This window comes from Taudactylus pleione, unplaced genomic scaffold (genome assembly GCF_031769625.1).
Source record: "Taudactylus pleione unplaced genomic scaffold, aTauple2 ptg000041l, whole genome shotgun sequence".
Classification (NCBI taxonomy): Eukaryota; Metazoa; Chordata; class Amphibia; order Anura; family Myobatrachidae; genus Taudactylus; species Taudactylus pleione.
In genome coordinates this window covers 17577778-17591075 of record NW_028284443.1, presented here as the reverse complement: position 1 = coordinate 17591075, position 13298 = coordinate 17577778, and the positions used below count along the sequence as shown (strand labels likewise).

General features: G+C 39.6%; 1 protein-coding gene across 4 annotated transcripts in view; it reads right to left on the bottom strand.

The window, feature by feature from the left end:
• ANKRD26 (ankyrin repeat domain 26) overlaps nucleotides 1-13298 on the bottom strand; it is a 130111-nt gene that overhangs the window by 36247 nt on the left and 80566 nt on the right. For all 4 annotated transcript variants that reach the window (XM_088457675.1, XM_088457677.1, XM_088457678.1 and 1 more), the window contains 4 exons: nucleotides 12926-13139; nucleotides 12329-12512; nucleotides 11409-11546; nucleotides 4967-5935 (listed from right to left, as the gene is read on the bottom strand). In XM_088457675.1, the coding sequence (XP_088313801.1) occupies nucleotides 4967-5935; nucleotides 11409-11546; nucleotides 12329-12512; nucleotides 12926-13139 (1505 nt within the window). The remainder of the gene's footprint in view (nucleotides 1-4966; nucleotides 5936-11408; nucleotides 11547-12328; nucleotides 12513-12925; nucleotides 13140-13298) is intronic.

Genomic DNA, 13298 nt, shown 5'->3' with positions numbered 1-13298 from the left:
CATTTGACTGAATAAGAGCATATAATATTGCCCAAAACACTTCAGAATTCATTCTGCTGCTTTTGTCAGCAGTCACATCATCAATAAATACAAGGGAACCAGTTCCATTGGCCATGCCCACACCATGACACTACCACCACCATGCTTCACTGTTGAGGTGGTAAGTTTTGGATCATGAGCAGTTCCTTTCCTTCTCCATACTCTTCTCTTCCCATCACTCTGGTACAAGTTGATCTTTGTCTCATCTGTCCATAGGATGTTGTTCCAGAACTAATGGCTTTTTTAGATGTTGTTTGGCAAACTCTAATCTGGTCTTCCTGCTTTTGAGGCTCACCAATGGTTTACATCTTGTGGTGAACCCTCTATATTCACTCTTGTGAAGTCTTATCTTGATTGTTGACTTTGACACATATACACCTACCTCCTGGAGAGTGTTCTTGATTTGGCCAACTGTTTTGTTTTTCTTCACCAGGGAAATAATTCTTCTGTCATCCACCACAGTTGTTTTCCGTGGTCTTTCGGGTCTTTTGGTGTTGCTGAGCTCTCCGGTGCGTTTTTTCTTTTTAAGAATGTTCCAAACAGTTGATTTGGCCACACCTAATGTTTTTGCTATCTCTCTGATGGGTTTGTTTTGATTTTTCAGCCAAATGATGGCTTGCATCACTGATAGTGACAGCTCTTTGGATCTCATATTGAGAGTCGACAGCAACGGATTCCAAATGCAAATGTCACACCTAGAATCAACTCCAGACCTTTTACCTGCTTAATTGATAACGAAATAACAAGGGAATAGCCCACACCTGTCCATGAAATAGCTTTTGAGTTGATAGTCCCATTACTTTTGGCCCCTTAAAAAGTGGGAGGCACATATAGAAACCGTTGTAATTCCTTACACCGTTCACCTGATTTGGATGTAATTACCCTCAAATTAAATCTGAAAGTCTGCAGATAAAGCACATCTTGTTTGTTTCATTTCAAAGCCATTGTGGTGGTGAATAGAGGCCAAAATATGAAAATTCTGTAAATGTCCCAATATTTATGCACCTGACTGTATTTAGATTAGCCAGGGCTCAGAGCCTCAAAATCTGGTATAGTGTCAATAGAGTAGCAGTAAACTGCTAGAAACACAAAACAAAGAAACTACATATTTAAAAGTCATGTGTGTCACACTATTGGACAAATGTACTTGTTATCAGAAAAAAAAATTACTTGAGAAATACACCCGCACACACACAATACATACTATCTGCAAGCGATAGAACGGTGAGGTTTGTAATATTTGCCAGTTGCTACAATTCTCACATTCTAAATTTCAAAGTCAGAAATACAGTTGGTTATTTGATGATAGTACAAGAGAGAAAGGAAAATTTGAAAATGAACAATTATAGGCTTTTGATACTGATCTAACTAAATTCTGCATAATACATGAGATGCCCCAAATAATCCGTTATATGCAAAGGAAAGTGTGGAGCAGCATAAAATCACGTCAGTCACAGTCTGTCATATTCTAGTTGGTCAATTATCATACTGAGATGTGGTCATCCTTTTACAGTGACTCCCACCAGCAAGGAACGCAATGGCAAAGACACGCAATCGGTCGATTGTTGCGTTCTGCACATGCATTGCAGTGTGCAAACTAGCATTTGCGATGGAAACTGCGTTTGCAGAGGCGTGCATAAATTATCAACTGCGTGGCCATAAGCAGCCATAGCACTGATAGCGTGCGTGGCCGTTAGCAATTTCTGAGTAAGGTCTGGGCTTGTGCAAGTGTGCATATGGGTCCGATGTTACTGATTGTTTCGCCATGTTGCCCTAGTATACAGATGTAAGGGAAAGTGGGTGTCCTTAGGTCTGCCTGCGATCACAATGTGAATGCGCACATTTAAATAGCACCGCTGATATTAGCAACTGCGTTGTGTGCGTATAAGCAGAATTGTGTTCCGTAGGGAATCAAGGCCAGAGACCAAACTTTGTAAGTGTGCTAATTTCTGTATTTATATCCTTATTATTTTAGAGAATACTGTGCAATTTCTATTCTATGAGCATATCTAATTAGCCGCGAAAGGCCGCATTTTGGCGATAAGTGTTTGCAGGTGCAAACTTTTCGCACAAAAATACGTATCATGCAATCCTGTGGCCGAAGCCATAGGATTGCAGATACAGGCAGAGCAGGTGAAACAATTGGCAAAATCCCTGTTTTTGATTAAAAATGTGGGGATTTATTTCAGAACCCCTTAAACCCCCCCTTCCTTATGACAAAAATTGTCATACTTTGGCCAATAATTACATGTCATTTTTGGGGTGAAAAAAGTATTGGAAAATGGGTTTAAAGTAGTGGGTCAGGTATTTTGGGGGGTTGTATAGCTGGGACACATGTTTCAAACATTGCAGGTGGCTGCAGTAGGGGTATTTTTAACATTATTTTATAGAAGTGCGTTTTTAGGATACACAAATATACTTGCACCCATTTTCATGAACCTCTAATTTAACTGCATTTATTTTGCCCCAAAAAACTTGCTTTTTATAATTTTTCCAATTTTATACAAATATGCATATAATAGCCATTTAACACAATGTAAGAACCCCAAATACTTTTATTTGGGTCTCTAATACACTTCTAAAATGATTTCCTATGTCAGTAGCCTTTTTAAGGGGTACAGACTGATTTCCCCAAAATGAGCTGTACTTTGTTGGTTTCATCTTGCACAGTTTTCGCAAGAATGCGTGTGTGTCTTTTGTAATAGGATAGTGCAAAAAAAGGGAGCGCGCATAGACAAAAGACACAAAAAAATTGCACCAAAACACTCAGACGTTTAGTTTTCACTTTTTCGCAGCTAAGTGGATATGGCCCTATATATGTAATTTATTATCACTGTTTTTTTGTACTGAAGAAATTGTTGATATTCTTTCCATATTAAATTAGAACATTTAATAAAGTCCTGAGTCCGTGTTCTTACAACTCATATCCAATTCTAGCTACAAATTGTTTTATTTTTTTACCCTGCATAGCTACTGACAGGGGAAAGCGTTTTAGGAACGTTGTCTCTGATTAAAGTAAATTGTAGATATACAAGGGAGGATGACCTGAAGAATTCCTTAAGGATGAGTCCTTGAACGAAATCTAGGATATGGTGGTGGTGGTGAAAGTAATAATTACTGTGCGATAGAAAAAAAGAGGGGTTTAATAATTTTTAGACATACCAGGTGGCTGTTTTTGATTAAACCTTTGTTACACAAGTGTCACAACGGTTTCAGGTGAGAGCTGGTTGTGTCAGATTGGTTGCAAAGGGGAAAGTGACATAATTATGACTGGATTATGGGTTAAGACAGTTTTGGCTAACCTTGACACTCTCCAGCTGTTGTGGAACTATATATCCCAGCATGCCCTGCCACAGTTTTAGCATGCCCTAATAGCAAAACTGTAGCAGTGCATGCTGGGTTATGTAGTTCCATAACAGCTGGAGTGTCAAGGTTAGCCAATACTGGGTTAAGAAAATAATAACATAACTATATAAATGTGCCATTTCCAAATTGGGGGGGATTTCTATCCTGTAGCATGGAAAAAGCACTGTACTAACAAATAAAAACTGAAATAGATCATGTGCTCTTACAGAGCATTTCACAGGTTAAACCAAACCATGTTCTTCTGCTACAAGTTTTAAATAGGTGATATTTCATCACGCAATTTGAGAACTTCACAATGGCCCAATATTACAGAAACAGACTATATATAGTATACACAATAGTTACCTTAGTGACTCCTAAAACACATCTGATTATCCTATGACAGTCATTGTGTGTTAGTACTACAGGTGTCAGTTATGTTGAATCTACTTTAAAGGACTGTGGAATATTTAGAGAAGTGTGTCTGGTCACATAGATGGGTTGCCTTTATTTTACTGAGGCCTAGAACCAAACCACAGTAACTTCAGATAAAGATCATCAGGTCAGATAAGGTTTTTGGCACCATCCGGCTGCTATGCTTCAAGTGGACAAAGTGGCTATCCCAGGTCTTTATAATATTCCTTGTAGGGTAGTTACATCAAAGCAAAATTATCCAGTGCAGATCTAAGGTGATCCCTGTATATATCTGTACTATATCGACCTAGGCCCAATTCCTGTATCAGTGATGACTACTAATCTCATGAAGAAGCTATATAGATTGTCTAAGATCTGGAGGGATCTATATTTTATATTAATATCTCATATGTATGTGTGTAGAAATTATAGGTTAAGTGGTATATATTTCTAGAAGTCATTTATAAATTTTCTGACTAAAGTGTAATCAAACAAAAGGATAATGCTTAAACACACTGAACTGATGTTAGAACTTTGCCATTCCTTGAGGTCGGAAACAGTATCCCGGCAGCAGCAGCCCGACAAAGGAGGAAATCCCGATCGTCCCCAGGTAAGTATAAACTAACCTAATTTTACCCCCTAACCCTCCTTTAGGGTGCCTAACCCTAACCTCGCCGTCTGTGCCTAAACCTAACCCCCCCTTCCCCGCCGCCTAAACCAAAGTCCCCCGGGGGGGTGCCTAACCCTAACCTCCCCCCGGGCGGTGCCTAACATTAAGTCCCCCCCCCCGGGAGCCCTAAACCTAACCCTCCCCCCAGCCCCCCCCCCCCCCCTCTCTCTCAAGGTGGCAATGGAATTTGTGAGTATTACTGTATAAGAGACAAGCAGAGTTTCCTATGCAATACACTATAATGTAGGTTACAGAAGGGGAAGGTGTGCTTTTCAATGACCCCGGATGCCTGATCTTTTTTCATTGTGCTAAGCATGCAAACAGACGGCTGTAATACTGCGCAGTGCATGTCAGTATAACAATTTGAAGGAACCTTCAAAAATCTTTATAATTAACAGTATAGGATCTATTATCTTATAAGTTACTTAAGTTTTATCTAAATGATGCCAACCGTTTTATTATGATAAAGCCAATAGTCACATATAAAATGATTCCTACCTCCCGTTCCACTTTTTCAGTTTCCAGCTTATAAATTTGTTCTCTATGTTCATTAGACTTATTGATCAAATCCTTGTTCCTTTCTTCAATTATGTGAACTTGTCTCTCAGAATCAGCTCGCAGCTTACTGAACAGATCTGTAAATCTGTCCTGCACCTCACTGACAGTCTTTTCTTTGATTATGTCCTTATTTTGCACATCTTCCAGCTGCTGCCGAAGCTGCATATTCTCACTGGTAACCTGGGCCAGTCTTTCCTGCATGGACTCATGCTTTATAGTGCTTTTGCTAATCTGATTTTTTTCCACCTGCAGGGTTTGTTCAAGATCTTTTATTTTGCACTGTGCTTGTGTTAAGTCCCTTTGTGTACTTTCTAAAAAGAGAGCTCTCTCTTGCAGAGTTAATCCTGTTCTGTGAAGCTCATTTTCGAAACTGTTTGCCTTGGCTTCTGCTCTGCTTAGCTGCTGGGACAGGTTGCCGTTGCTCTCGTGCAAGCTGGACAGCTCGTGAGTTAGTTTGTCTTTGGAACGCAACCATTCATCACGTTCTCTTTGCAAGGTGCGCTCAGTGTCCGTTTTTATTGTCTGACTTTTCTCAAGTTCTTGTAATGCAGAGTTCAACCGTGAACGTACTGCCTCCAGTTCAGTCTCTATTCTTTCCTTGCCTTGTTTCTCATGCTCTAGCTTGGAACAGAGCATAGTTGTCTCGGTTTTTAGTGAATTAAGCTGTCCATTGCATTGGATTACAGTTTGGGTGAATGATTCCTCATTAATTTTTAGATCTTTTCTTAGATCTTCAATTTTTTCTTTTAACATCTCATTTTCGTCAATGTATCTGCTCTCCTCCTCTTGACAATGAGATCGTACTTGTTCCAGTTGTTGTTTAAGAATGTTGTTTTCATCTTGTAGTGTTATATTGTTATGTGTTAAAGCATTTACCTTTTCACTTGTCTCAGACTGATGGCTTTGTACCTGACAAAAATAGACGGCAGTATGGGGTTAGCTTACTGTGGGATGCATGGCTAGCATAATTATAGTTATCTAGTTAAATATTACAGATACAATGTTAAGCTTTAATTGCTTCTTAGTACTCTAGTCTTTAATATATCATAAAAGGTCATAAAAAAATACATCTAAGAGCTCATTACAAAAGGTTAGTGACCTACATACAGAGAATTAAAGAGTACATTCATAACATGATTATTAATGAACATTTAGGGGCATATTCAATTGGCACGAGGTTTAGTGCGGAAAAAACCTTGCGCCCAAATTTGGATTATCGCGGGTGTGTGCGCTCCCGATATTGTGGACTTTAGGAAAAATTGGTCGTGCTCTGGAGGTGAGCAAAATAAAACCTCCCGGCGCTCAAAAAAAACCAAAACAATAACGCTGCTCCTAATTGAATAGCAAAAATCCCGCACCTGCAAGAAAACCTTGTGGGTGCGGGATTTTTTTGCTATTCTCACCCCCAATTGAATATGCCTCATAGAGCTGCAAAATCACAAAAATATGCATGTAAATCAAACCACAAGCCACATTATGTAAAATAAAACAAAAAAAAAGTTTACATCATTAATAGACAACATATCAATAGTTATATATCTTTTTTTTTTAGTGGAATAAATCTTTACAATTTCGGGAATTAAAGAAATGGTGATACTTTAAAGGTTTTCAAACATCCTGTATATATATGTTTTCATATATCTGTTAAAAAATAGGAATCTACATATAAAAATCAATCCACATTTGTAGAGTTATAGGTTAAGCAAAATAAAACACAATTGGCCTATATTGCAAACAGTCATCTTATCTCTAATGCATGGGTACATGCACTGTCGATAGTTGTACTCAAGAGTTAGGGACACTAGTACCTCATATTGTGTTTAGGGAACGCAGGTATATGCAATACTGTGCATATGGTCAGCTCACATTAGCACTTCTAAAAGAGTGTGGCTTAGTTAGGTATGGGAAAAAAGTATTTTTTTCTGCAAACACCAGACCTCCTGCAGACTGTGCTGTATACTGGAAATATTGCCTATACTTTTATTTCAAAAGGCCTTTTCTCTTTCATACATGTGGGGGACACTGGTAACAAGAGTGCACTGGGGGATCTTCCGAGGGGAGTGGGCACTCTTTTTCATGGCTGACACCTGTTGTGACCGGGATCCAGATCAGTCAGGCACCAGGACCAGCATTAGCCTGTGCACTGAATGCATGGCTTTGGGGTACTGGCAGCTCCATACTAGCCACAGGAAGGCATATTGCAGTGCTTCTGGACAGCAGCCATCCCTTTGGTACTGAGTCTTGAGTTGAGGTGCTGCCCCTACAAAACACCTCTTCATTGGTGGGGTTCCCTTGCAGTAGCAAACACACCAAAAAGACAGCAGCAGAAGCTTCTCCTCTTCTATCCTTTGTATCTGCAGAGTAGGAGTATATTAGGTATTTGGTTGCTTTGTCTGTTTTTTTCTTATTCCTTTTTCATTGGCCTGTATCTGTTTTTGCAGGTACACATCTACCTTTTCACCTTCCCTCATGTTCTATCATATCTGGTAAGGAATGTACATCAAGGGTTAAATCTGAAGGCACAGTGGCAAATTTTTGCTAGCTCCAAATGCCATAACATATTGCTGTGCTAATCTGGGTTGTTGCCTTATGCATGGCAAGTGAGGGTGAGGACCAACGGATGTGCTCCCTCTGAGATGACAAGACCCAGCCTTGGCACAGGGGAGACTTGGAGAGTGACACTTCCTTCCTGTCTCTCAACCAGAGGCATTTGGGTACCTCCTCTGCAGCAGTACTAACGAAGGCTAAATGACTGTCAAAGTCAGTGCAGTGTCTGGTAAACGTTTGCTCTAACTTGGAAAGGATCATGGAATCTGCCACCACTTCAGGACTGTAGAAGTATACAATTTTGGTGGTCCTGGGTGGGATCAGACTAGGAATTTTCCTCCCAGGACAAAGAGGAGTTCGCTAAAAGCTCTAATCCTTATGAGTATTCTTTACAGGAAGTAGAAGATCTAGTGTAAGCCATCTAGCAGACACTAAGGGGGGGATTCTCTTAGCAATGGGGTTTAGTTCTCAACTAATTGGACATACATTCAATTAGCTGCGGGAACTCCGTGCGCTAAGCTCCAGAGGGTGGATTTTTCCTCACAGCTTCAGGAGCTGCAAGGAAAAATCAAGGAAAAATCCACATTAGAATGCACACTCTGCATTTTACCACGCAGGGAAACTCAGATTCCAGCACTCTACGCAGAATCTATAGGTTAGTGCGCGTTACTGTTGGTTTACTGTACTGGGAAAATGCAGATTAATTGAATAGCTCCAGGCAAGATGTTTTTTTTTTCCTACTGGTTAATGCCCCAGGACCTAAGGGACCTACATAATTGTCCTCATATATCTAGCCTAAACTACCAAGATGTGCAAGGAGATCAAACTGATTACCTAGCTGAGTAGCACGGGACGTGGCGTGCTGAGAAGGGCTGTTTGGCGGAACTGCAGTAATGCTATATGAGGACTCAGAACGCAGCTTGAAATGGGAGGTCAGCAGAGAGGAAAACAGGCTTCAGCTTCTAATCGTCCCACTCCCAAGCTATTAGACAAAGAATAGGCATGCTGGGCAAGCCACCCACTTGGAAAATTCTGTGGTGGGTGCCCATCTGCTAGTCTTCTGGAAATAGTGGTTCAATTCTACTTCAGATGCCTGGTGAGAGGAACTGTACATTTTTTTTACTAGGCTGGCCTTATTGGAGACAAAACAAAGTTTTTTTCTTCTATGGGAAACAATTCAGACCTTGATCCGGACACGGGTATTCATTCCTGTACTAGAAGAGCACAAGGAATTGGAGTTATACTCAGATCTCATTTTGGTTCTGAAACATGAGGATCATTTTGACTCATTCTGAACCTCCATAAACATCCATGTTTGGATTTACAATGAAGTCCTTCAAGTCAGTCATCAACAGCATGGAACAGTATAAATTTAAGGTGTCTATAGACATCAGTGATGCATATTTGTATGTTCCAATATGGGAGAGACAAAAGTGCCTTTTCAGCTTTGCCTTTCAGTCCCATAATTATCTATTTCAGGATCTAACATTCAGACTGGTGACCGCATCAAAGCTGTTCACGGATCCGTACAGTGATTGCTGGGTTATTGTTATTCCTTATTTGAATGATCTGCTGATCAAGGCAGATGGCTTTAACTTGCTGCGGCTTATGTTCAGGGAACAACTCCGAATTTACAATCCCATGATCGGATCATCAAGTACAAAAAAAAAAAATCCAACCTGTATGATCTTCCTGGGGATGCTGTTTGGCAGATAGCAGGAGGTGTTTTTGCTAGATGACAAGATCTACTCACAGTAAAGTCTTGCAGACTCATCTGTTCATATATGCATGAAAGCCACAAGAGCCAAAACAATTTGCAGTTCCACTCAAAGCAGATTTTGACACTAAAAGTCTCATCAATTGGCCAACCAGTTCATCATATTATTTCCAAAGGTGCATCAGTCACTCCTATGGGAAACAACTTTTAACAGAGATTATCCCTTGACCACTTGGGAATGGAAACTGGTAACAACAGACTCAAGCCTTCAGGGGTTGGAGCTTTCAGTGTCACTTTCAGGGTCTTTGATCTCCAGAGGCGATCCTGTATGGCAGTGCCAAGGCAATGCAATACCTGAAATCTCAGGGAGCATTACGAGTGTCCTGACCATGAGAGAAACAAGCAGGAGATTGGTAGAGCGTTCCATATGATAGCAATGCTTTTGCAGGCACTAAAAGTGAGGAGAGAGTGTTTATTGTAATTCTGGTAGCACTGAACAGGCCAAGAAGATTATGGTACACGAACATTCTGAGCATGACAGTGGACTGGTCACGAAATCTGCCTCCGGGCCAAGTTCTCTTAAGTCACGAAAGTTTAGTTAGGCTGGCTTTAACAGAGTGGAAGCTGAAGCCGTGATTTTTAGAGTACAAGGGCTTCTCTGACATTGTGGCTCAGGCCATGCTCAGGAAGGAATTTCAACTTTTTTTTTTTTTTGACAGATTGACATATAAGAAATGAAGACAATTCACAATACTGGGTACAGAAAAACTTGTATCCAATAAAACAAAAAATAAAAAAATTAGCAAACATGGGAGAGCATGTAAAACATCAAAAAACAGTGTACAATAAAAATTGAGAAACAGATATACAAAATATATATTATACAAACAGATTTGTATTTAGAAATATTTCAAAAGGGAGTACCATTAGTTAGCACTGCAAGATTATACCAAGTAGTTAATTGGAAGCACTTTCTTAGAGCTTCTTTCAATACTACTGATAGTGAGTGAATATAGGGGTGCCATATGTCAAAACATTTCTCAGTCATCTTTTCTTTATGTAAGGAGGTCCCCTGTCCAGTACAGAAACAAAAAAGAAAACAAAAAGAGAATATAGGATAAAACAAAAACCATGTGCAAGGGATCAGGGAAGATCCACTGTGACAGAATAGCATTTGCCGCTGCTGCCAGTTTTACTAATAACACACGGTTACCTTTTGACAGTTTACACACTTTGGGCCTAATTCAGAGCCGCTCGTAAGCGGCCGCTCGTTCGCTCCAAGCGATGTTCGCACAATTGCGCATGCATATGGGTCATAATGTGCATGCGCCAACCAGTCAGTGCGGTCGGAAATCGAGCGCTCGCAAAATAGCGAGTGCCTGCTAATTTGAGTGACAGGATGAGGCGTTTGTGGGTGGTAACAGGGGAAGGTGCTTGAAAACGGGGAGTGGAGATCCGAACGCAGGCGTGCCAAACGGTCAAAACGGGCGGTTTAAGAGTGTGCATAATTAACAAAGCAGCGTCATCGGCCACGTCACTTGGTTGTCTCTTAGCCTGAACTGTTCGCATGATTGTGGTAGGAAAATCCTACTGCGAGCAGTTCAGACGCCTTTCGATGTACTCGATTAATCTAATAAATAGCGGAGATGACGTATGATGCGAGCGGCCAGGGGGAGTCTTTACAAAATAGCGTGCGCATGTTTCGTTCGCTCGCTCAGACATAGAGGCGTCAACAGACCGCAAAGAGGGAGCGCTCAATTTAAATATCCGGCCCCTTTTTCTGAACGAGCGAGCGCAAATAGCGTCCGGCTCTGAATCAGGCCCTTTATCCGTAGGGATAAATACCCCAGAAGGCCCAGGTTTTATCAATCATGAATTCCAACTTTTAAGTATTAGTAATATAAACTGGAAGGGCCATCCATAATGCTTGTACTTGAGGACAAAAACATAAAACGAGCTTCAACTTTTTAACCAAATTTAAAATGTTGAGCTCCCATGTGTATATAAAAAAAAAAAAAAAAAATCCAGATTTTACTATTACCATAAGGAGAACTGGTTAACAAATGATTTCAGTGAGTAGAGAGCTGTTACAAATATCTAATTGCTCAACTAAAATACCTCAAAACTTTTAGTCAGCAATTTCTTGCTTTCTTCCTCTTCATTCTTCTTCAAATTATTTAACACTGCTTCTTGAAGTACTCTAGCACTGTGTTCTTGAGCATATAACCGCTGAGTTTCACTGCGTTCTTCTTCAACCTGACAAAATAATTTGTGATAAAATAGCATACAATTCAAACCATCAGCTGTTTTGCCTGTTACTAAGAAAAAAATGCATAAATAAAAGAATTGAAAAAAAAAAATAAAAAATCAAATTAAAAATACACCCCCCCCCCAACTTACCCAGCATCGATCGAGACCTGGGATGCAAACAACTATTGGGCTTCCACACATATAGAGCCCTGAATGTCTGAATAATACCTCTGTGTCACATACAGTCACTAATAATTTATTTTGGCCATGGTACTCCATGTAATCAAAGCGACAAGAGTCCATGTTGAAAGTCCCTTCCTACATCTGTGGTTGCCAGTAAGTTAGCATTTCCAGTCTATCCTGGGTTGGAGTGAGTTAGACAACTAGTTTTAGACTTCCAGTGGGTCTTTCAATGTTTTTTTTATTGTGGGTTCGGGGTTCTGTAGCGTTCAGGTCATAAATCAGATGTAGTAACTGTAGTGGGAGCCAGTAAACCGGAAGTGTGATAAATCCGGCAGACTACTGTAATCCTCTCCATTCTGTAATGGGAGAAAACATTTGCAGCAAGGTTGCAGGGAGACATTGGTCTCTAGGAATGGGTAAATGTTTAAAAAAAACAACAACAAAAGGATCTAAAATTAATTTAAAGTCAACATATTCCCTATTTTGTAAGTGGGCCACCACAGCCAGTAGGGGATGCCAGGAACAGTTTGAGGCACACTGTTAAAAGTGAAATGAGAGGGGCATAGCATTGCCATCTATCTATATCCATAACACATACACACTACCTGTTTCAAGCTGTTCCTCAGGCTCCTCATTTCAAGTTCTAGGTTTCTTAAAGTCAATTCAAGCTGTTGTTTTTCTTTCATTTCTTTGCAACATTGATCCTCTTTCTTTCTTAGTTGTTCTTTGCTCTTCTCATACAGCATTTCTGCACTCTGTCTCTTTTCTTCTTCTTGTTTAAGAGTAAATCTAACAAAAATAATGTATTTGCTTTCATTGTCTCCCGTTAATATGGTACTTATCAAAATTCTATACAACATGAAAGCTGTAGCATCATTGTAGTAAATACAGTATATTTATTGATGGTTTAATTAACACCTTTAGTACAAATGTTTGTATAGATAACACTATGCAGCTTTTCAACCTCCAAAGACACCAAATATAGGAGATAAATTGTTTTATAATCCCAACTGATAAGATATCCTGCAAACTTCTTTAAAATTTGGGTGTAAGATTTAACATCTCTTGAACAAGAAGTACTTACAATAATGTTGTGTAAACTTTATTACAATAAATTATATTGGTCACTTTGTGTTCAACCATTTTTTAGTTGACATCTCGCTCTGGTGCAGTTAAAAAAACAAAACTAAAAATATTCTAACCTTAAATTGTTGAAGTCACTTTCCCATTCCACTTTGTGCTGTTCCAACATAGACCTCAGCTCTCTGTTTGTTTCCATAACTTGCTGCATTTCTTTCCGTTCGTTATGTAGTTTTTTTACTTCTCGTGACAGGAGAGCATGTTGTCCTTTTTCTTTTTCTATTAATCTTTCATACTCATGAATAATGTTTTGTATTTTCAATAAATTCAAGGAATCTGCATGATAAAATGAAAATGTTTATCTACACCAAAAATTTGACACTTTTTTTTTTATTACTCTTGTACTATTTCATACAGTAGAGGGCTGAAGAGCACATACTTATTGGTAATAAGGTTGCAAGTGAGAAAGAGCTTTGAGATCTATTACTAGCTAAT